The sequence below is a fragment of the Diabrotica virgifera genome, chromosome 3, assembly GCF_917563875.1.
Source record: "Diabrotica virgifera virgifera chromosome 3, PGI_DIABVI_V3a".
Lineage (NCBI taxonomy): Eukaryota > Metazoa > Arthropoda > Insecta > Coleoptera > Chrysomelidae > Diabrotica > Diabrotica virgifera.
This window is the reverse complement of record NC_065445.1, coordinates 73853037-73879359: the sequence shown is the minus strand read 5'-3', so window position 1 is coordinate 73879359 and position 26323 is coordinate 73853037. Positions and strand designations below refer to the sequence as shown.

The 26323-nt window shown below is 32.7% G+C and overlaps 1 protein-coding gene across 1 annotated transcript in view; it reads right to left on the bottom strand.

Annotated features, from left to right (window-relative positions):
* The window catches only part of LOC126881134 (L-2-hydroxyglutarate dehydrogenase, mitochondrial), a 54347-nt gene that overhangs the window by 4112 nt on the left and 23912 nt on the right, over positions 1–26323 (bottom strand). The window contains exons 2-5 of the mRNA XM_050645199.1: positions 21233–21420; positions 14301–14641; positions 7040–7377; positions 564–790 (exon numbers count right to left, since the gene is read on the bottom strand). Of these exons, the coding sequence (XP_050501156.1) occupies positions 564–790; positions 7040–7377; positions 14301–14641; positions 21233–21420 (1094 nt within the window). The remainder of the gene's footprint in view (positions 1–563; positions 791–7039; positions 7378–14300; positions 14642–21232; positions 21421–26323) is intronic.

The following is a 26323-nucleotide window of genomic DNA, read 5'->3' as shown; positions in this document are numbered from 1 at the left end:
TTTGGCTGACGTAATCTACTGGATAAATGTAGAGATGTCACAAAATTTCAAGTCTCTATCTCTTTAACAAAAAAATTTATCACAATTTGAAAACTCAAAAGTTACAATTGTACCTATGCCGCCTGACGAAGGTTAAGAAAACCAAAGTGATATCAATCCGAAAAAACCAAAATGTACCCCAATCTTACACAATAAATGGACACATTTTAGAAGAGGTCAAAAGATTTAGCCAAACATTGACTGGCTTGGAGAAGAAGCCAAAACAATCGAAACATTTTAGTCTCAAAAGTTTATGTTAAAATTATGACTGAACGAATTTAGAAGATAGAGAAGTAGATCTTGAGTTCAAGAAGTACTTAGATTAGTAGGTAGCTAAGAAAAGTTTTATAGCCAAATTTTGACCATGTTCCTTTATCTAACGACCAGAATTTATGTTTTAAAAATTTGGTTGATTAAGCTTGTAATGTTTTTTTGCTATACATATATTTCATACCATAGCTGTGTTCATACCTTGTAATGTGTTTTTGCTATACATATATTTTATACGTTAGATATGTTCATACCTTTAACATCCAATGCTTGGGCTCTAACTCCTGCTGGTCTCTTCATAGGCTGCACGTCATTTATAGAGATCGATGGTATGAATTTTTGAACATCTCTTAGCTGCATATTAATAATTCGTGATTTGATCATCTCCACTGATCCTGGAATTAAATATTTAAGGGCCAATCTCATGAATCCTGGATAGAAAAGTGTTTCCGAGAGGTCACCGAGCGATATATCTTTCCATCTAGAATAAATTTATTGTATTGAGAAAATTGTGGTAAAAATAACTTAAAAGTTATAATCGTTGAAAAAAAGTAGAATTGACACATATCTAAAATCTGAAAATTCAATAATATCAGTAACAATAATTGTCACGCTATAATAATTATTTTTTAAATGCCAAAAGTAATCTGTATTATTTATATTATAAAAATATCTTAACCCGTTCACTGCCGGGTTAACGACATTTATTTTTTTTTATTTTTCATTTGTTTTCCGAGATTTCTCCATATTGTTTCATTCAGGCAACCTGCGGCTCTGTTTGCTCTGTTCACTTTATCTTCCACTTCTGTGTCGAGCTTTCCATAGATGGATAATGTGATGCCTAGATATTTAAACTCTACTATCACTGATTATAATTATCTGACCATCCAGCTCCAATTTACATCTTATTAGATTTGCTATATTTTATATTTGCTATTAGATTAGTTATAATAATACCGACGCAATATTTATAATGAGGCAGGTTCACGAGAAGTCATTAGAATACAACACACCGGCATATTTATGTTTTGCGGACCTTACATAAATGATCCTGTCATTTGACAGGGTCAAATTAAAGAACGTTATCCATTTATTATACGCAAGAGAGGTACCTCTGGAAATAATTAAATCGATCGAAAATATCTTACTCCCAGAACAACACTAAAAGTAAAAGTAGAAGAACAACAACTAACTGACCAATTTGAAGCTGGTAATGGAATAAGACAGGGAGACTCCTTCAGTCCTCTATTGTTCAATCTGATGATGGATAAAATAATCAAAAAAGTAAGAACTAAAAAAGGATGCCAAATGGGAGAAAAACGACGCCGACGCAATACTATAAATATACTCTCAAAGTGAAGATTATTTATACCGTATGCTGCACCAATTTAATACAGGGTGAGTCATGAGGAACTGTACATACTCCTACCTCGTATAGAGGCTCCTATGGGGAATAACAAATGACCATTAAAAAGTGTCTGCTCCTATTGTTTAATAATATACAGGGCGAGTTTCGCATTTTGACAGAAATTTGTATTCGTCATAATTTTTTAACGGTCAGATCGATGTGTCTCTTATTTTGGTTAATCGTTACACTATTACCACCTAATCAACTGATTTATTCAAACTAGAAAAAAATCAGGTCCGGCTTTAAAAAATTAGTTCGTTTGGGTCTTAGAAAAAATTTCACCCTGTATACGCCTTTTGAAAACTCTAATATGAATTTTACAAATTAGACAAATAGGCAATTAAAATGGCATATTTATTTTTTCCCCACACGATTACTTTATTTTTTATTAAAAAATCAAATTTGTCAAAATCGGAATTTTAACCTAAAAATGAAAAAAAAATGAAATCACTGTTTAACTCGCTACAACTCTGTTCCATTTTAATATTTTTTTTCTGAAATTTCTACAGCACATATCTCTTACCATTGTGAAGACTATGAAAATTGTTATAGATATAGAAAATAGACTTTCAGTCTTCTTCTCGTAAAAGTTATGAATTTTTAAAAATAAAAGGTGCAGATTCATGAATTGCAAAGTTAAATCGCAAAAATTAGGTGAAATTTTTTTAAATTTATCTATTTGATCACGTCTATGTTAAACTATAGAGTCCAAAGAGAAGTGTGATGGGGAGTTTTAGATCTAGATGTGTTATAGAAAAAAAAATGCTGAAACTTTTAATTTTAAGAAAACCGTTGTTTAATTTTTTTTTTTGTGTTTTATGGTAAAATTCCGATTTTGACAAATTTGATTTTTTAATAAAAAATTAAGTAATCCTGTGGGGAAAAAATAAATAAGCCAGTTTAATTGCCTATTAACTGCCTAGGTGTGCGACAGGGATGTATATTGTCCCCATTATTGTTTAATACATATTCAGAGCACATTATGAAGCTAGCGCTAACGGACATAGACGAGGGAATACTTATAAACGGAGAACGATTGAACAACATAAGATACGCTGATGATACTGTCATTCTTGCAGACAGTCTATAACACAAATCACCAACTTTTGTTATTTGGGTGCAAACTTAAATGAACACTGGGACCAATCGACGGAAATTAAGATAAGGATCGAGAAGGCAAGATCAGCTTTCGTCAAAATGAAAAAAATCTTTAACAGCCACGATATAAAATTGGAAATAAAAGTTCGTTTACTAAAATGCTACGTATTCTCCGTTCTTTTATATGGCGTGGAGTCATGGACCTTAACTGAAGCATCACTGAAGAGACTCGAAGCATTTGAGATGTGGTGCTATAGACGCATGTTGAGGATTTCCTGGATAGACAGAGTTACCAACGAAGAAGTTCTACATAGAATGGGTAAAGAGCGCGAACTAGTCGTAACCATAAAACGTCGCAAACTGGAATACCTGGGCCATATAATGCGCAATGAACAACGATATGACCTACTTCGGACCATACTTCAAGGTAAAGTGCATGGGAAAAGAGGTCCAGGACGAAGAAGAATATCCTGGTTGCATAACCTGCGAAAATGGTTTAACTTAACCACTACCGGACTTTTCAGGGCAGCAGTCAACAAAGTCAGAATAGCCATGTTAGTGTCCAACATCCGTAACGGATAGGCACCATAAGAAGAAGAATTGCCTATTTGTCTAATTTCTAAAATTCACATTAGAGTTTTCAAAAAGCGCATACAGGGTGAATTTTTTTCTAAGACCAAAACGAACTAATTTTTTAAAGCCGGGCCTGATTTTTTTCTAGTTTGAATAAATCAGTTGATTGCGTGGTAACATAAATTAAATATTTGTTAAAAAAAATTAATTTTGGTAATAAAAGTTAATTTTTTTAAATCTATTTTGATTTTTTTATAAAAATTTGATTTTTTTATAAAAAATTAAGTAATCGTGTGGGGAAAAAATAAATATGTCATTTTAATTGCCTATTTGTCTAATTTGTAAAATTCTTATTAGAGTTTTCAAAAAGCGTATACAGGGTGAAATTTTTTCTAAGACCCAAACGAACTAATTTTTTAAAGCCGGACCTGATTTTTTTCTCGTTTGAATAAATCAGTTGATTAGGTGGTATTAATATACCACCTAATCCTATTATTTTTTAATAATATTGTAACGATTGACCAAAATAAGAGCCACATCGATCTGGCCGTTCAAAAATTATGACGAATACAAATTTCTGTCAAAATGCGAAACTCGCCCTGGATATTATTAAACAATGGGAGCAGACACTTTTTAATGGTCATTTGTTATTCCCCAAAGGGGCCTCTATACGAGGTAGGAGTATGTACAGTTCCTCATGACTCACCCTGCATAACCGCTAGAAAATTTATCATGTTAATTTTCACAAAAAAGACCAAATGCAAAGTTATAACAGCAAATCTAATAAGATGTAAATTGGAGCTGGAGGGTCAGATAATAGAATCAGTGATGGAGAAATATCTAGGCATCACACTATCCATCTACGATGGATCATCTACGGAAAGCTCGACACAGAAGTGGAAGATCAAGTGATTAGAGCAAACATAGCCGCAGGTTGCCTGAGTGAAACAACATGGAAAAATAAAAATATCGGAAAAGAAGTGAAAGGCAGAATTTACAAAACAGTCATCAGACCAACATTGACATACGCTGCAGAAACACGACCTAATACAGAAAGGACAAAAATAATGCTAGAAACAGCAGAGATGAAAACACTTCGAAAAATCGATGGTAAGACACTATGGGATAGAGCTAGAAGTGCAGATATACGAAGGAGATTCAAGGTGGACAACATTAATAACTGGGTGAAAAGTAGAAGAGTAGAATGGAACGACCACATAAGTCGAATGACAGCAAATAATGTACGACAGAGATGCAAGGTGAACAACAAACGACCACATAAGACTATTTAATGACAACAAATTAATGAAGTAGTAAGGAAGACGAGAGACGGTTCCTCAATAGAAAGACGATCAGTGGGAAAACCACAAAAACGATGGAATGACAACTTACTGGAGGCACCAGTGGCGGCTTGTCAGGGTCGGCAGGGTCGGCAGTGCCGACCCACACGTTTATGGACACATTATAGATTTTTTTTAAATATATAAGTTAATCAGAGTTGATGGTATTCGTTTCTGTGAAATAAAAAAAAATATCTGTGAGATAATACAGACTAAATTTTATTCATTGTTTTTAAAAGAATTCGATCGATCCGATACGTTAACGTTAAGTGATCCCTGTGCGCTGTGCGTAAGATACTTTTCAAATTAATGATCCTAGCCATGCACCCGATTGCGATTGTCTGAATTCTTATAAGGCCCGCTTCGGCAAGCCGTACCCAGATTGACCATTTGCTTGTAATAACAAGCTATGGAATATTAGCCGATAGTCAACCAATTATACATTCCCCGTATTTATTTGAATGGCAAGTACGGCAGAAAAACAATCTGCCGAGCTCAAACGGCAACAAGACACGTACCTATAGACCAGGGGCGCATCTGTAAAAATATTAGTAACATTAATTTGGACGTTGAAAGGTGACTCATATTTGTTTGCAGAAATTGCTTGTAAATAACTCATATAATAATATTTGAGTTATCCTCCCACTCAAAAAGGTCCGGAACATTGTTTAAATAATCAAAATGTCAAAAAATGAAGCAAAAATTCGATTTTTTTCTTCATTTTTTGATTATAACTTTAAATTTTTCATTTTCGAGAAAAGTTGCACTGACATAAAAGTTGCGTAATTAAATTTCCTACAATATAGGATTAGTTAAAAATTTAAAAAATTGTCACCCTTGTTGCAAAATAGCAATAATTGCGAAAAAATCGTTTTTCAACCGTTTATGCTACACTTAGGACCTTCATAATTTTACCCAGAAAAACTATATCATATAATAAAATAATACTGTGAATTTCATTAAGATCGGTTCAATAGATTTTGCAAGATAAATTTTGCAATCCAGCTTTCGCAAAAAAATTCGTTTTTTCAAAATGTTGCAGAACTGAAAATAAAGTAGACAGCAAGTTGAATTTATTTTTACGTATAGAAGAATATTTTACCTTTCTTCTGTATGTAAAAAAAATTCAACTTGCTATCTGCTTTATTGTCAGTACTGCAACATTTTGAAAAAGATATTTTTTTTGCAAAAGCTGGATTGCAAAATGTATTGAATCAATCTTAATGAAATTTACAGTATTGTTTTATTATATCATAAAGGTTTTCTCTTTAAAATATGAAGGTCGTAAGTGTAGCATAAATGGTTGAAAAACGTAAAATGCGAATACCTGTTTTTTATGATTTTTTCGCAATTATTGCTGTTTTGCAACAAGGATAATACTTTTAAAAAATTTTAACCAATCCTATATTGTAGGAAATTTAATTACGCAACTTTTATGTAAGTGTAACTTTTCTTTTCTCTGAAGTGAATACTTTGAAAGTTAAAATCATAAAACGAAGAAAAAAATCGAAGTTTTTCTTCATTTTTTGACATTTTGATTATTTAAACAATGTTCCGGACCTTTTTGAGTGGAAGGATAACTCAAGTATTATTTCCAAAGAATTTTTAAAACATCTATTAGACAAGTTCATTAAAAATTATTATCCATCATTCTTTAATCAAATAAAATAAGAAAATGGATTAACAGTTTTATATGCTGATCTAAATATTTTCGGAAGGTGGAATATGTTTAATTTTATATACTGCAATTCATTAGGTATAACAAACTGTTCCCGAAATTAATAAATTATTGTGCTCAAATGTGGGCAAATTCTGCCTCAAATGAACGGGATTTCTCTTGTCTCAAAAGAGTCAAAACGTATTGTCGAAACACCATGAAACAAGACAGAATGTCAAACTTGTCTCAAATGTCAATAGAAAAAAAACTTTTAAAACCTCTTCAAAACAATAATAAATTTTAAAATGACGTTATAACCCATTTTGCTACTTCGAAACAACATAGACTAGAGTTAATTTATAAACAGGTTTAGGTTCTAAATTTATAGGAAAAAACAAAAAAAAACAAAAAAAATAAAAAAAAATAAAAAAAAAACAAAAACCAAAAATCTTCTATGAAATTGAAGCCTTTTAATTAGATGGCATTCCTATCTGAGGAGACAAAATTTGCCGACCCTGTCCCTAAAGCCACGAGCCGCCACTGGGAGGCACATTGAAAAACAGAGTCATGTCTACACAAAAAGATGAAAAAGAAGAAGCTTAAATTAATTTATTAAAAAAGCTTAAGAACAATGAAAATCAAATATCTACTTACGTGTATCCCTCTCTTTTGAACGCCAACACAGCGTTTGGTCCCAACCAAACAGCCCCATCTATTCTGGGCGTCACGTGTACACCCAAAAAGGGAAAATTGGGATCGGGTACAGGATAAACATTAGTTTTAATCTGTGCGGCTTTTTCCGGTTTCAATAGCAAATATTCTCCTCTGAATGGTACTATTTTTGGATTTGAGGAACAGCCAGACATGACTGCCAACCGATCTGATTGTAATCCTCCACATGTAAGTACGTATTTTGCGTTTACAGTTTTTTGATCGTTTCCAGTTACTTTAATCGGATAGTTTGGATCTCCTGATTCTTGGAATCCATTTACCTAAAAAAAGCTAATTTCTTAACTGGAAAATTTAAGCTAACAAAAGCTTGTACAGTAGAGCGTCGATAATCCGAACTAATTGGTACAGGGGTAGTTCGGATTATCAAATTGTTCGGATTATCGAACAGATGTTCAAAATACATACAAAGCTCATAAACATAGTACATACATATGTATTACATACGTTTTAGTTACAAGGAATAAAACACCTGCATAATAAATTGTATATATGTATATTTCTGCATTAACAAAACAAAAATATTTTGCGGTCATATTTTGCCCATATTGTCATATTAAATCCAAAAGTTCAGTCCGTTCGGATTAGCGATCGTTCGGATTACCAGGGTTCGGATTATCGACGCTCTACTGTACTTGCAAAAGATAACAGGAAAAAGTTAACAACAAGACGGTGCTTTTTATCTAATAGAACAAGTGCAAGTTATTGTACCAACTGTAAGTAACGTCTTCTTCTTCTTTTTGTATAGACATGACTCAGTCTGTGTTTTTTCAATGTGCCAAGTTGTCGTTCCATTGTTTTCGTGGTCTTTCCACTGATCGTCTTCCTATTGGGGAACCGTCTCTCGCCTTCCTTACTACTTACTCTATTTGTTGTCATTCGGGTTATGTGGTCATTCCATTCTATCCTTCTGTTTCTTACCCAGTTATTAATGTTCTCCACCTTGCATCTCCATCGTATATCTGTCAGTGGCGGCTTGTCCTATGAGGCAGGTGAGGCAGTGCCTCACCAGTATATCAATCGACTATTTACGTTATTTCGTTATTTTATAATCAGTTTTTTAAATATAATTTAGCTTTTTGAAATTTCCTAAATACCTTTATTTTTATGAAAAAAAATTAAAATCGGTACGGCCCTGACTCTTTATTTTCTTATAATACGAGTATATCCGTCTTCCACGTGCCATTCCAACTTTCTCAGATCATTACAGTTGAAGCTAGCTAGCCTCACACCATCTGCAACAGTATGGGACAACGCCAACAGTAAAACCGGCAAAATTTGAAAAATGTGCCACCGATTCTAGGAATAAAATTCATCCATCCTTGAGGCTGGCCTCAGGCTCCGCGGAACGGAATAGGAATAGCCGAACGGCCTCAGGCTCCGCGGAACGGAATGGGAATAGCCGAACTGAACCGACTAGTACAAGCACAAGTCGATTGCAGATCATAGCTTTCTATGTACACGCGGTATAATATACGAATGAATTATTATATTTTAGATCAGGGTTGTTTAACTGGCGGCCCGCGGGCCGCATCCGGCCCGCGAGGCTATTTGTTGTGGCCCACGTAAGATTTTCGAAAAGCATATATTTTCTTTAAATGCTGCCACTGTGAAAAAATATTTTTTAATTTATATTTTATGGTTTAGCAGTGTTTTTACATCACAAGTACTGTGCCGCTTCGCGGACGTGTATGTACGTGTAACGAACACAATCGTCCTCCACCACTATGAGAACTGCACTGATTACTGCGCATCACAGTTCACGCAGGCCACACCTCCCACTGCTTACCATCCGTCGCTAGCCGCCATCGGCCATCGTGCCAGTGTGCTACTGACACGTAGGCTAGTCGGCTAATCTATTACGTTGCTAGTGAACAGTGACCTTGATTAATTCTTTGTCTTGATTCCTCTTATACAATAATGAGTGTAAAACCAGTAAAACGGAAAATTGATAGTGAGAACAGAATTTACAAAGAAAGTTGGGAGAGTGATTACTTGATTGCTAACAATAATGGAAAGTTGCAGTGCTTAGTGTGCATGAATGTCGTTTCAGTGCCTAAAGAATATAATGTGAGAAGACATTACACAACAGTGCATGAAAATAAGTATGCTACGTACACAAATGAAAGTCGGCGTGCCCTAGTTGCAGATTTGAAGAAAAAGCTTAAACAGCAAACTGGTATGTTCAGTAAAATATTACACTCTCAAACGCATTCTTTGCATGCATCTTATGCCATGTCGCTTGAGCTGGCAAAGGCAAAAAAACCTTTCACTGATGGCAATTTGATAAAAAAATGTGCTGTTGAAATGGCCAAAGCTTTCAGTGATTCTAAAATGGCGGAGAAATTTGAATCAGTGCCACTTTCAGATCAAACCATACAAAGAAGGATTGTTGCTATGGGTGAGCAAGTAGAAAAATCTATGCTTAGCCTGGTTAAGAAAAGTTCATATTTCTCACTTTGTTTGGATGAAAGCACTGATCAAACCGATGTTAGTCAGCTGTTAATATTTGTGCGCACTACTTTTGATGATTTTACCAGTAAAGAGGAGTTATTTGATATTTGTCCTCTTTATGGAACAACAAAAGGAAAAGACATCTATGAGGCTGTGAAGAAAACAGTTGACAGAATTGGAGGCTTTGATAAATGTTCAGCCATAGCAACAGACGGGGCCCCATCAATGACAGGTAAAACAATTGGATTAGTGGGACTGTTTCGAGAGAATGGTGTCACTTGCCCAATAATTCATTGTATTATACATCAGGGAGCTTTATGTGGAAAATCAGTCAAGGAAGATCAAGTTTTCCAAACCGTGATTAAGATTATAAATATGATTAGAGGTGGAAATCGATCTCTTTTACACAGGCAACTTAAGCAGTTTTTAGTGGAAACAGAGGCTGAGTATGGAGACTTGCTAATGTACAACCATGTAAGGTGGCTGAGTGCAGGAAAGTGCATGGAACGATTTTTTGCCATAAGAAAGGAAATCCCTGCATTCCTCAACAAATACGTTTCATCTGACACAACTGAACTGGAAGAGAAGTTTAAGAATCCAGAATTCTTAAGACAGTTAGCTTTTATAACAGATCTGACTAATCATCTTAACATGTTAAACTTGAGTCTTCAAGGAAGAAACCAGACGGTTTCAGATTTGATCGGAATGATAAACGGATTCCGGAATAAGCTGAACGTGTTTAAACGTGCTTTGGAAAAGAACAACCTGACACACTTCCCTAGCTGTCTGCAAATAGCAGAAGAATTCAACGGTGAGGAAAATATTGAGTTTTCATCCTGCATTTCACAAATTGAACAAGTTATTGATGAATTCAATACAAGATTTGAAGAAATTGAAAGTCTCAAAAGCAGTGTACTACTTTATAATAACCCTCTTGGAGCAACCATTGATGATCAACCACCCAACTTACAGCTTGAGTTATGTGATCTTCAAGCAGACATGTTCCTAATCACCAGACAAGAAAAGGGACCTGAATTTTTCAAATTACTGTCAAAGGAGAAATTCCCAAACCTGCGAGATTTTGGACTGAAAATGACGTCAATGTTCGGAAGCACATATACATGTGAAAGTGCCTTTTCCTCCATGAAATACATAAAAAACAAAAACAGAAGCAACCTTACCGATTCTTCCTTACGTCATCTTATGAGACTGTCTACAACTGAACTGGAGGTGGACATTTCTTCATTGGTGGATGAAGCCGATCGACCACAGTCCTCACACTAATTGGATACATCTTTTTCGTTGCTTTTGCAATGTTTGTCTTGTTTATTGAAAAGTGTTATCAATAAATTTTCCGTTTATAAAAAAATGTAGTTGTTGAGCAATAAAAGAAATAATACTCTTTTTTGTTTTAATTATTTTTATACCTCACTTTATTTTGTTATTACTTGTAACAAGATTATTATATGGCCCGCGACAACATGAAAGGTTTTAGTTTTGGCCCTTGAGGCATTGCAAGTTGGACACCCCTGTTTTAGATGTTTATGGATATGTATTTAAAACAGTGTTCATTTTAAATCATTGTTCATCATCACCTAATATATTGGTCTGAAGCTATTTTTTCTTTGTGGCATTTATGTAATTTATTATTCTAAATGAGAAATGAGATTATTCAATTTAACTTAAAAAATGATTTTATTAACGTTTCCACTTCTACATCGGACGTTTACATACAAAAGTAGTTTTTAAGTGTTTCAAAAATGTTGTATTTTGTGTTTGTGTTTTTTTTTGTAAAATATATAACTACATAATAAATTATTTTTCTTTATTTATTTGTTACATTTACATAAACAAGTAGTTTTTAAGTGTTTCAAAAATGTTGTATGCTGTGGTTGTGTTTTTTTTGTAAAAATTTTTTGAACATACTTATTCAAATCAGAGTGAGCTAAAGATTTAAGCGAATAATATATTGCAACATGATTCCCACAGCCGTAGCTCATTCCCCATATTTATCTTCCACGATTTTTGAAAAAACGCACACTCTTTTGTTGTGTAAAATTTGAAGTTTTCAATATGGAATTGGAATTCAAATAACTCTATGCACTGAGGCTGAAAGCATTTGAGTCGATCGCATTCACTGGAAAAGTTTTAGAGAACTAATCGACAGCACATATTTCTTGAGGATTTTTTGTCCGGAATTCTTTGTGGGGATATTTTGAATAAAAAATTTTTGTAGATTATTTGTCCGGGATTTGTTGTGGGGATTTTTTGTCCGGGATTATTTGTCCCGGGATTTTTTGCCCGGGAATTATTTGTCAGGTGATTATTTGTCTCGGGATTTCTTGTCCAATGATAATTTGTGAGGATTTTTTGTCCGGGATTATTGGTCCTAGATTCGTTCTAGCGTTATGACGTCACAAAATCGACCTTCTGGCCATTAAAGAGAAGCTAACCATAATAATAAAATTCCTCAGGTGTAGTGTGCCTCACCACCTTATACTATCACGAGCCGCCCCTGATATCTGTACTTCTAGCTTTGTCCCATAGTGTCTTACCGTCGATTTTTTATCTCTGCTGTTTCTAGCAATCCTTCTGTCCTATCTGTATCAGCTCGTGTTTCTGTCCGTATATAATTATTGGTTTGATGGCTGTTTTGTAAATTCTGTCTTTCATTTCTTTTCCGATATTTTTATTTCTCCATATTGTTTCATTCAGGCAACCTGCGGCTCTGTTTGCTTTATTCATTCGATCTTACACTTCTGTTTTAAGCTTTCCATGGCTAGATAGTGTAATGCCTAGATATTTAAACTCCATCACTTGTTCTATTAGCTGCCCTCCAGCTCTAATTTACATCTTATTGGATTTGCTGTGATAACCATACTTTTTGTCTTTTTTGGGGAAATAAACATGTTAAATTTTCTCGCGGTTATATTAAATTGGTGTAGCATACGTTGTAAATCATCTTCACTTTGAGAGATTAGTATTACATCGTCTGCATAGCAAAATTATTTTACGATGTTTTTCTTTGATCAGTTGGTTCATCTACTTTTATTTTTATTGTGTTGTTTTTATAGCTATTTTCGATCATTTTAATTATTTGTAGACGGATCTTGAGTACATCAAATGAATAACGTTCTTTAATCTTACCCTGTCAAATGCCTTTTTAACGTCGACGAAACATAAATATGCCGGTTTGTTGTATTCTAATGATTTCTCTTGCAAATAATTGGTGAATTCGACCGTTACTTGATGTATGTAAATTCATTTTATCTAACAATAAAACACTGAAAACATTTGTTTTGACTATTTCCACAAAATTTATTAAAAATATATGTCACTCCAGCTGTTTCGACAGAATGCTTTTCTCAAGTGATGTATTTTTATTATGAATATTCTAACTGAATAGGTTGAGGAATGGGGAGCTGTTTGTCTCAAGTTTGTCATTGAGAATTATGTCTGTGTTGTTTAATTTATTAATTTCCATAGATTCTAATGAAGATAGCTTAAGGCCTTTATTTTGAATACGGAGTATTTTTTATTGTTCAGTAAAAGAATGATTATGATCTAGAAGGTGAAGTGCGTATGTAGAATAAGTTTTTCTATTATTGAAAGCCATTTGTGCTCTGCTATGCATTTGTCAAAGATTCTGCCAGTTTGACCGAAGTAAGTTTTTGGACAGTCACCACATGTGCATTTTTCTCTTGCACTTGGCTGTACGTAACGTAATAGATATAACGGTAAAGAATAATTATGTTTATATGGATTGAGCCACAGTTGGTGCAATGAAATGGTGCAATGAAAATTGCAATTCTTTACTAACTACTGTTTGACGTTTCAATTGTCACTCCGGAAATCGTCCCCAGAAAATTAAAAAGGTTTGAAAATTCTGGGAAAATTTCTTAACCTGCCACTAGAAAACAGTTTCAGAACGATAAAGAACACACAAAAAGAAGATTGTCAATGCCAAAAATTTGTACCTATTTAGTGTGTTACAAGTGCGAGATAAGAGAGAGGAAGAATAGTAGCCCATGTTATGAGTTATTATCGAGACGGTTAAATGAGTGATGGTTAGGTAGCTGAAAGTGTAGACAATATAATTAACTACTCAGTAAAAGCATTAAACAAAGTTTAAGTTGGCTACTCAGTAAAAGCATTAAACAATTTAAAAAATAAATTAAGGTTGGTATAGCAACCTTAATTAGGAAGCAGGAATAATAAGGTGCCAGAATGGAGGTCCAATTAGCCAATTTTCGCATTAAAAGTAATTAAGGCGAAATATAAATACATAAACATAATAGATACATAGTTGATTGTGCAAACGAAGCATATTAGGGTCGACGCAAAAGCGTGGTCCAATGCTATTTAAATGCATTAATTTTTTTCGGATCCTGAGAAAACTAATAAATATTTTTGAAAAATTTAAACCCAGATTAAAAGATTACATTATTACTGAGGGCCGAAAGTCCCTGAAAATTTCTATAATGTTTATTTTAATAAGTTACAGTTAAATATCAAATATTTCAATTCAAAACAAACTTTTTGTTTATTCTAAGGGCCTTTCGGCCTCGGTAATAATGTAATCTTTCAGTCTGCGTAAATTTTTCAAAAATATTTATTAGTTTTCTAAGAATTCGAAAAAAAATGAATGCATTTAAATATCATTGGACCAAGATTTTGCGCCTACCCCCTTCATAAAAATACTAAAAATATCAAAAAATTATGTGCATATTACCTGAAAATCATTATATATCTCTCCTTTTTGATTAAGAAAATCTTTCGCAAAATACTGAGTAACCAAACCCCAATCTACAATTCCAGTTTCCGGAGACCATAATGCTTCTAAACCTTTACAAAGTGGCTCTTTTTCTTGAATTGCCTTTTCTCCTTTTAAATATTGTAGGCCCGGTACTTTGTTTTCTATACCTCGTTTATGAAGTTCTTGTAGTTTTTCAACTTGTGATTTATCTGTTGCAACTATCAGTTTTCCGCATTTCTTATAGGGAATATTTTTAGAGTCGAAGTATTTGTAGGATAACTGTAAACCTTCTACACATAACTTCGCTTTCAGAGAACCTAAAACAATACATATCTCGTTTATTGTACATACAAGTGTGTATAAAATATACGTATTGTAAATATATTTTATACACAATTCACAAGTGTACAGTTCATATACACGTGTAGTAGTTTTTAAAATCAGTTTACCTTTCCTCGCTAGAAAGGGGATTGAAAATAAATATATCTAAAACCCAGATGATGACAAATCTTAGTAGTCAGAGAAGAAATATGTGTAGGAACAAGATCCATAGACCAATTCTTATAAATACCTAGGTTAGGTCATGAGATTTGCATAAGAAATGATAACAAAACCGTTGAGCTTCTCCTTCGTCTAAAGCAGAAAACTGACGGAGCGTGGCGCTACATTCTGAGTGAAAAATAGAAAAATGTAACAGAAAAAGATAAAAACTGAAGACGGGATTCAATCCAACTTGAAAAAGATTAAACACAACGTGAAATAGAGAAATTTCTGTCAAAATTTGGTATTTATGACCCTTAAGATAACACGGATAACACCAAATGCTAAAATTTATTAGCCTGTGGATCGTCTCGTCAACCGAGGGTACGATCAGTGGCGTGGTAATTTTATGGTCAAACTACGTTTTGTTTTAATTTTTATCATTGTGAGAATTAACCAACCTACTAATATTTTTACCTCCACCACTGGGGGCGGTCACCTTTTTGGTTGCCTGTATTCTTCGGGACATATGCTTTGACCAATTTTATCACAAAGTAAATATTACTAATTTTACCGTCTTATAGGGTAACTGCGTTTTCTTTTTTTTTTTCACTATTATATAATATATCTCTCTTTGCCGACGCTTAAATTAGGAAACACTTGAAGCTCGCTTCAACACGCGCTTCGACCTCGTCGTGAAATTTCCCCGTAAGACGGACTTGGGTAAGTTGAACCACATTTTCAAATCGTCCGAAATACCAATATGTTTTAAAAGACAAACCTTAATTAGTGTGTTTTGCAGTGTTGACGACTTACGGGGCGGAAACGTTGCTCATGACAAGGAGAACTGTGCAAAAAACCGTGTGGCTGAAAGGGCAATGGAACTTGCTATGTTGGGCATTTCACTGCGATCCCAAACCGCCAGCTACAAAGGTAAGGAGTAGCTGATTTAGTATAGAGAATATCAACAGTGAAATGGAACTGATAAGGTCACGTGGCACTGTGGTTCCAAAAATACCGAAAAGGTGGTCATGAACCTTTAAAAGCGTATATTGTTCATACCTCGGAATTACTTTCGTACTTAATAGGTCTGGATCCCGCGTATGAAAAAAAAGTTGATTAATAGCAAGCTGAAAATTTGTTAATAGCTTAAGGGTGTCTAGTCGGATAAACTTTAATATATGGGAACACTGTAACAGGGGCAGTTTTAATTGTGGAACAGGTTAAAAATTTGGAAGGGTCAGACCACGAAAACGGCACGTTTATTTTGTCTGACAAAACAGACTTAAACTCTCCGACCAGAGATTAAACTCTCATGCAAAAATCAGACTGCTATTTATCACCTGTCATAATTCCTGTCATTTGACATATTCTACATGTTCCACTCATTAAAACGCCCATTTGGTGATAAATAGCAGTCTGATTTTTGCATGAGAGTTTAATCTCTGGTCGGAGAGTTTAAGTCTGTTCTATCAGACAAAATAAATGTGCCGTTTTCGTGTTCTGACCGTTCCAAATTTTTAACCTGTTCCACAATTAAAACTTCCCCTGTTCCAGTGTTCCCATATATCAAAGTTTGTCCGACTAGACACCCTTAAGATATTAACAAATTTTCAGCTTGCTATTAATCAACTTTTTTTTTCATACGCGTGATCCAGACCTATAAGGGTTTTTGGTATCATTAAATACGAATCTGACATTATTTTTTTAAAACAAAATGGCGGATCCAACATGGCGGAAAGAAATTGAAAATATCAATCAAAACACAATTTTTTTGTCAAATTTGGTAGTTTAAGGTCGCTAATTACAAAACATTATTTTTTTGAAAAACAATGAAAACATAAAATAAATCAACAAATTTACTGACATCAAAAGGCAGAATTATGGATTATCATCGGTCTGTATACAGAACAAGTGACAGTAAGTCAAGGCGTGAGAAAAGCCTGCGTCCTTAGCCAACCTCTGTTATATATAAATGTAAAAAAGATTTTTCAACCTGCACAACAAAATGAAAAAGGTATCGAAATAAATGAAATCATTAATAACCAATAATCTACGATGTGCTAACGATACGACTACCATAGAAGAAAAATAGAGCACCTACAAGAGATAGTGAATACTTATTATTCTAGAATATACTAGATTATACTAGATAATCAGAGTTTGAGAGAAGGGAGAAGGGTATGGTCTTAACAATAATTTTGCAAAAATGAAGTTAATGGTACCTATACTGGTATAATGTTACCTATAATAATGTTACCTATATTAATGTTACTTATAATAATGTTACCTATAATGCTAATGGTACCTATAATGATACTAGTTAGTAGACTCTCCCATATTCAAGCACAGTTAAAAATAAACAACCAACTCATACATAGTATTAAAAATCCAATTGTAACAAAAGTCTGAAAAATACCTACTATTATGGAAGAGTTAGGATGTCTAGGAATGGGAGTCAGCTCTTCCAGCAAATTCTACTTTCAGTTCCTCGAAGGTACCTACATAATTACTAGGTGCATGACGTACAATGGGTGGGCTTTATGTGTGTCTACCTGTGCAAACGGGAAAGAGTGAAATAATGGGTTTCTGGGGTTGCAAATCTAGAACATCCGGGCTAAAAAAAATAGATCTTCTTCTTCATAACTCTGGATGAGTCTTTGCCTATTTGGTTATGTTCTTCCATTCATACCTCTCTTGTGCCCTTCTTCTCCATTGTCTTACATTCATTGTTTTGAGGTGGTTTTCCACGTCATCTAACTATCTCGTTTTGGGTCTTTCTTTGTTTGTGTTCCTATCGGCATCCATTGTAATATTATCTTTATTGACTTGGTATGTTCTTGTCTCTGGACATGACAGTCTCTCGACTTTTAAAAACCTTACAATATCGTGCCCTTCATTCAATTTATAAATCTCGTCGTTCCTCCTGATTCTCCATGTGCCGTTTTTCTCTTGTACCGAGTAGTAAACTTTTTTCAGCATCTTCCTCTCGAATGTCTTGAATTGCGCTCAGTGACGGTTTAAGGCATCATGGGGCCCTAGGCGGCCATAAGATGTAGGCCCCTTCATAGCGGCCCTTTACATTAAAACAAATTTGCAAATATTACGACAATGTAAACAAAATCATTTATTATAAGTTACTAAATAAAGGTAAAAATATATATATTTAGTCCATTGACTCACGGTTTTTGCGGCGAATTTTAAAGAAGTGCTTGAATTGACAGGAAATAAAATATATGGTATACACATGGCTAACAAGTCATAGAAAAAAAGTGATTTTGTGCCAATGTGTGCTTTTGCCCTAGAGGACAGTAGCACCCCTTCTCGGGGGTGAAAAACATACGTTCAAAATAAGGACGAATTCTCCGGAATTGGATAAATTGACTAATTTTAAGCAACTTTTGTTCTATTGAGTTTTTTCACTAAGTCAATACTTTTCGAGTTATTTGCAAGTATATATGTTCTTTTTTCAACAAAAAAGATGTTTTTAGACAGTTTTTCACAAATAACTCAAAAAGTACATATTTTATCGAAAAAAACATTCCTAGCAATAATATAGCTTATAAAAAAGTGAGAAAATGGTCTATTTAGACCCAGTAGATGCAGAGTTATAAGTAATGAAAAATAGGTTCATATTCGTCAAATTACAAATCGAATATTTCAACGTGAAATAACCAAAAATGAACCATTTTTGGGGAAAGCTCATTACAACTTTTTTAATGTGTTTAAAAAAAAGCTTTATTTTTGTTTTTTTAACAAGTTCTAACATTAAAAATAAGCAAGTTACGCTCAAAATGAACTTGGTTCCTTCTTTTTGGGAAAAACATTGTAAAAACACCCCCTAATTAGCATCCCAAATGAAATTAATCTTTACTGCTTCATAAGTTGCTTTACTCCTGTATATATTGTTTATATGGTTTGTAAGCTTCATCGGTTCAAAGTGCTTGTTAATGTTTGAAAAAAAATTGGATTTAAAGTAAATTTTTTTTAGTTTTGTAAAATTACACCAAAACTCTCAAAAAATAAAAAAATGTAGAATTTGTTTTTTTGAATATTTTGGATTTTTTGTTTTTTTAAGACAAAATTGGTTAAGATATGGCTGTTCAAAATTTGTGTACATACACTTGTGATTAGTGCCTCGTTCACGCTATGTCAACTACACCACTTTTAACCGATGAAACTTACAGATAACATAAACAATACATACGTAAAGTAACTTGTGCTGCGGTAACGATTAATTTTATTTAGGATGTAAATTAGGGGGGGATTTTCACGATTTTTTTGCCAAAAAAGGGACCAACTTTATTTTGAGCGTAATTTGCTTATCTAATTTTAATGCTAGGTACTTTTTAAAGAACAAATGAAGCTACTTTTTAAACACTTTAAAAAAGTTGTGATGAGTTTTCCCAAAAAAGTACTTCATTTTTTGGTTATTTCACTATGAAATATTCGATTTTAAATGTAACGAATAAAAAGTATTTTTTATGAACTACAACTTTGTTTTTGCTGGGTCTATAGACTACATGAATAAACTATCTACTTTTTTTGTTACATTTTTTCGATAAAATACTTACTTTTTGAGTTATTTGCGAAAAACTGTCTAAAACGTGGTTTGTTTTTGTTAAAAATGAACACATTCACTCGAAAAGTATTTACTTAGTGAAAAAAATCTATAGAACAAAAAAAGCTTAAAATTAGTCAGTTTATTCATTTCCTGAATTATTTTGAACATATGTTTTTTCACCCCGAGAAGGGGTGATACTGACCCCCAGGCAAAGCACAAGCACACATCGGCACAATATCACTTTTTTCTCTAACATGTTAACTATGAACATGCCAAATTTCATGTAATTTAAAGCAGTTCTTCAAAATTCGGAGGTTTTGCTTTGCCATATTTTATCGTGAGTGAATGGACTAATTGACAACTAATATATGTATATGCAAAACAAAAACAAATCCCTATTTAAAAAAAATACTTTAAATTCTCTACATAAACCTAATAAATGATTGTAATACTATTTCTCTTGAAACTTCCTAAATAGGTACCTAAAAAAACGGAAAGAAAAACAAACACAAAACTAGGGACTATCAAAGATATTAATTATTGAATATTATGTATTGATAATAAAAACAAAGTCCATATAAATTTTTTTCGTAAATTTGTATTCATACAAATAATTCAGTATTAATGTGATTTCGCGGGGCGCGGGCCTCATCAAACGAGCGGGCCCTAGGCGGCCGCCTAGTCCGCCTAATGGTTAATCCGGCGCTTTGCGCTGCATCTTTTTTGTCATTACCCAGATCTTACAACTATAGCGACACGCTTCATTTATTATTTTTTTAATTGCTAATTTTAAATATTAACTTTCTTTTCTAAACGAAAATAATATGGGTCATTTAAAATTCACATGTGTTTCGCTCCTAAAATACAAAACCAGATTGTATAAAATTAATATTTTTTTCTGGGAAAGAAATTCCCCATTAAATAGTTACCTTATCAGACCTTATGTCAATAAATCACTTACTAAATGCATTCGAAGACGCTTCTAAAAGGGCCAGCCTCTTTATGTCAATAAATTAGTCTTTAACTTAAAACCATAGACAAGTGTTTTCAGTTCAGTCGATCCACAACAACGAGTCGATACACAACCCTAGCAGGCATCGGTCGGTCATACAACCCTCGCTGGGCCAAACAAAACACAAACCCTCTTACAACATATAAGCACTCCTTTTTAACCAAAAATAAATAAATATTACTGTTCGTTGAATTTACACTTACAGTAGAACTCCAATTATCCGGATTACTTGGGACCGGACCCGATCCGGATAATCAAAAATCCGGATAATTGGATTTTTCGCGAAAAAGGCCTTTTCCGGGAAAGAAAAGTAATTACAGCAAAACACAATGGAGAACATATACGGTATTTATTATGAAAAACAATATAGTATACACAACAATATGTAAATGACAAAGTTTACATTACGTAATATTGACACACAATACTGAATCACAGGAAAATGAATTATTTTTTTACAAACTTGATTTTTTCTTTTTCTCAATCTGATCCGGATAATTGGCGATCCGGATAATTGGAGTCCGGATAATTGGAGTTCTACTATATTTTAATTCCATTTAATCGTTTCCGTTAAACACCAACCGAACACAACCATAGGTTGGTCTAATTAATGTTCTGTCGATAGTCATTTTGGTCCTTCTGTCTAATAATTTCGATGTCATCAATCTTTTATTGGGATAGTATGTACGATTTCCATCGGAAATACGTGCATTAATTTCGCATATAAAGATTATCCGCTCCAAAATAAGACGTTTCAACAATCTTACGAAAACCTGTACATATAAAAGTGAATATGGAAACGCAAATCTCTTATAAACAACTTAGAAAATGTATAACAGGAAAATGTCTTACCAGGTTTGTAATATATTCCAGCATGTACAACTCCGCTATTGTGGCCGGTTTGATGATTTGCAAGTGTTTTTTCTTTTTCAAGTATTGCCATGCGCAATTTTGAGTTCCTATTACTAATTTCCCTAGCTGTGGCAACTCCAACAATTCCTCCTCCGACAATAGCGATGTCATAATTATTCGAATCTTGGCTAAAATTAAGTAATTGTGTTACTATTAAATTCAAACTAGTGTTTGGCAACTGTAAAGCCTTTTTTTAATTTTAAATATTAAAATTGTCGGTCTTGGTGAAAGATTTTCTGAATATGGTAATGGTTCCGTAGAAAAATTAGTAAAACCCTTTATAAATGGTATATTTTATTTAAAAATCAGAACGTTGTCGAACTAAAAAGTTCATTATCAGTGCTGTTAACAGGTTTTTAACATGATTGAATCATAAAAATATATGGGCAAAAATCCGTTAGGACAATTATAGAAAGTTTACATTTTTATATTAAACTGGAAGTGATGGGTCGCCGTACAACTTCTTGGCTTAAAAACCTACGACAATGGTTTGGGAAAACTAGCACAGAATTAGTTCGTGCGGCTGTAAATAAGACAATGATTGTTAATATGCTGGACAACATGAGAGCCAACGATCGACAAGACGTCTCGGCACCTTAAGGAGAAGAAAAAAGTGATTTAAAAATAATCCTAGATATAACATCAGGCATCACAGGATTCCCCATCACTTACTGTTCGTAATGTGAGGATCTAACCTCCGGACAAGCAACCCACGTGCTGTGTGGAATTCTGTGATGCCTGATGTTATATCTAGGATTATTTTAAACATCACTTTAAATTTAATATAAAGATGTAAACTTTCTATAATAGTCTGGGCTGATTATCGGAGAATAGGCCATTTTTGGGAAAAGTTATTTACCAGCAATTTTATTGCTGTAATCGAAGCTTATGATTATATACAGGGTGTCCCGAAAAGATTGGTCATAAATTATACCACACATTCTGGGGTCAAAAATAGTTCGATTAAACCTAACTTACCTTAGTACAAATGGGCTCATAAAAAAAGTTACAGCCCTTTGAAGTTACAAAATGAAAATCGATTTTTTTAATATATCGAAAACTATTAGAGATTTTTTATTGAAAATGGATATGTAACATTCTTATGGCAGGAACATCTTAAAACAAAATTATAGTGAAATTTGTGAAGCCCATAAAAAATTTATGGGGATTTTGTTCCCTTAAACCCCCCCCCCCAAACTTTTGTGTACGTTCCAATAAATTTATTATTATGGTACCATTAGTTAAACACAACGTTTTTAAAACTTTTTTGCCTCCTAGTATTTTTTCGATAAGCCAGTTTTTATCGAGATGCGGCTTCTTTTTCAATATATTTACCCAAAAATTTTATGGGGGTTTTGTTCCTTTAAACCCCCCAAATGTTTGTGTACGTTCCAATTAAACTATTATTGTGGTACCATTAGTTAAACACAGTGTTTTTAAAACTTTTGCCACTTAGTCTTTTTTTTCATAAGTTACCTTTTATCGAAATATACCTTCAAAATATACCTAAAAATGTAAATTATAAATAAATTTTCAGATTATTAACAGGTCTCTATAATCGTACATAACCATATACAAATATGTGGTGGATTCGACAAATATTCAAAATATCTCGATAAACACTGGCTTATCGAAAAATTACTAAGAGGCAAAAAAGTTTTAAAAACATTGTGTTTAACTAATGGTGCCACAATAATAATTTAATTGAAACGTACACAAAAGTTTGGGGGGTTTAAGGGAACAAAACACCCATAAAATTTTTATGGGGTGCACAAATTACACTTAAATTTTTTTTAAGATGTTGCTACCATAAAAATGCCACATGTTGATTTTCAATTTTCAAAAAATCTCTGATAGTTTTCGATATATGAAAAAAAATCGATTTTCATTTTGTAACTTCAAAGGGCTGTAACTTTTTTGTGTGCACTATTGTATATAGGTAAGTGAGGTTCAATCAACCTATTTTTGACCCCAGAATCTGTGGTATAATTTATGACCAATCTTTTCGGGACACCCTGTATATTAATAATATAGGTATGCAAAGTCCGCAGATAGTGTGCTACTTATTTTATAAACAAAATGGCGCCCGAAAATCGTGTTTTTTCAATTATTGCTCTATAACTATAAGATTTTAAGTTTACAACAAAAACACTTAAATAAAAATTCACCGCAATTAAATTCTGCATAGAGATATGTTTTTCCCGATCTGCTCCGACGAAAATTTTCCGCGAAAAATGCGGGTTTTCCCAACAAAATCTTTAATTTTCAAAGAAAGTTTTAAATAAGTAATTATCTACCAATAATTAAATAATTTGGTTACTTAAAAGCCTCCTTGGTTTATATTATAGTTCCAGAAGGTGGTGAAAATTGAACGAATATGTTAGCAACAATTCAATTGTTAATTAATAATTGACGGTCGCAATAATAACCAAAATAATTATGATCTGATCAAATTTTGAAATATTATAAAGATGACATGCCTATTTAACATTTTGTCGACAAAATATAATTTTTTTATTTTTTTGCATAATTTTTAATTGTTAAAAAAATAGTTATAAACAAATTAACGTTTCTCAGAAAGTTTTTATTATATTCTAATTTTAAAAAATAGTTAAAATGCTTATTTCAAGTATCTTGAAAATGAATGGTTTAAAACTTTTTTGCAACCATTTGCAAAAAAGTTATGAAACAGCAAAGTAAACATATGATCACTACGTTATTTATAATTTTTTTTAATTCTTTCAAAGCGTAAAAGTGAGTTTAAAGTACAAGCTAATTATTTACAAAAAATATCGATTATTAGTTTAATGGTTATATTTTAATTAAAGATTATAAATATATTTTTCTGTAATTTACACGCGCGAAAGTAGACTAATACAGTACTGTAGCTAAAATTTTCACTCGAAGCGACGACCGCCACGCGACGTACACTTAATAAATAAAATTATAGTATTATGTATGCTGCGTGTCAGTCGCTTCAGTGAACATTTTAGCTCCGGCTCTGTATCAAGCCTACTTTCGCGCTAAAAATTACAAAAAAAGTATTTTTATTCTTTGATTAAAATATAACCATTGAACTAAAATTTGATATTCTTTTTGAGTAATTAGATTGTACCACAGACTCACTTTTAAGCTTTGAAACAATTAAAACAAATTATAAACAACGGAGCAATCGTATATTTATTTTGCTGTTTCATAACTTTTTTGCAAATGGTTGGAAAAAAGTTTTAAAGCATTCATTTTCAAGACCTTTGAAATACGCATTTGAAGTATTTTTTAAAATTAGAATATAATAAACAATTTCTGAGAAATGTTAGTTTGTTTATATTTTTTTTTAACATTTAAAGATTATGCAAAAAAATGAAAAATTTATATTTTGTCGACAAAATATTAAATAGGCATCACATCTTTATAATCTTTCTAAGTTTGATCAATGTCTCATAATTATTTTGGTTGTTATTGCGGCTGTAAATTGTTAATTAACAATTGAATTGTTGCTAAAATATTCGTGTAATTTTCACCGGCTTCTGCAGTTATAATCTATACCAAGAAAGCTTTTTTTCACCAAGTTATTTAATTATTGATAAATAAGTACTTGCCCAAAAAATTTATTTGAAAATTTGAGATTTTGTTGGGAAAACCCACATTTTCCGAGGAAAATTTTCGTCGGAGCAAATCGGGAAAAACATGCCTCTATGTAGAATTAAATTGAAGTGAATTTTATTTGAGTGTTTTTGGTGTAAAGTTAAAATCTTCGGAGTTATAGACCAATAATTGAAAAAAACACGATTTGGGGGCGCCATTTTGTTAATAAAAAAGTAGCACACTATCTGCGGAGTTTGCATACCTAGATTATTAATATATAGGATCATAATATTCGATTCCAGCAATAAAATTGCTGGTAAATAACCTTTATTTGTACTTCACTAATTAGACCAGAGTATTATAACTATTTTTTTTTTCAAAATTTTAAGATTATGCCAAAAAAACGAAAAATTTATATTTTGTCGATAAAATATTAAATAAGCATCTTATCTTTATAATCTTTATAAGTTTGATCAATGTATCAAGATTATTTTGGTTATTATTGCGATCGTAAATTGTTAATTAACAATTGAATTGTTGCTAAAATATTCGTTTAATTTTCACCGGCTTCTGTAGTTATAATCTATACCAAGAAAGCTTTGATGTCACTAAGTTATTTAATTATTGATTAATAATTACTTACCTAAAACTCTATTTGAAAATTAGAGTTTTTGTTGGGAAAACCCGCATTTTCCAAGGAAAATTTTCATCGGAGCAAATCGGGAAAAACATATCTCTATGCAGAATTTAATTGCGGTGAATTTTTATTTGGGTGTTTTTGTTGTAAAGTTAAAATCTTCGGAGTTATAGAGCAATAATTGAAAAAAATACGATTTGTCGGCGTCATTTTGTTTATAAAAAAAGTAGCACACTATCTGCGGACTTTGCATACCTATATTATTAATATATAGGATCTTATAATTCAATTCCAGCAATAAAATTGCTGGTAAATAACTTTTCCATGAATTTTGCTAATTAGCCCAGAGTATAACGGTACAACATTTAAAGGGTTTTTACCCATATATTTTGATGGCTCAAGAATGTCAAAAACGTGTTAATAGCACTGATAATGAACTTTTTAGTTCGAAAATGTTCTGTGATGTAGACCTTTAAGGGATTTTTAAATAAAATATACCATTCATAAAAGATTTTACTTTAACACGTTCTATTTTCGCATAGATTCTAACAATTCTAAACAATTTATGCAACTTAGTTACACTAGATAATACACATTATGGTAGGGGAGCAAAGTATGCTAGATCTGCAGTCACTCCAGCGTTATGGGGACCTATTGGGTTGTGAAGATTAGGTCCTAAAACCAAAAAAAGTTAAGTAAAGTTTTCCATTTAAGCGGGGACTTTCCATTTTTTAATCTTTTTTTCCATTTCCAACAATCGTTTTTTTAGATTATAGCGCCATCTATCCATAATTCGAAAAAATGTCTCG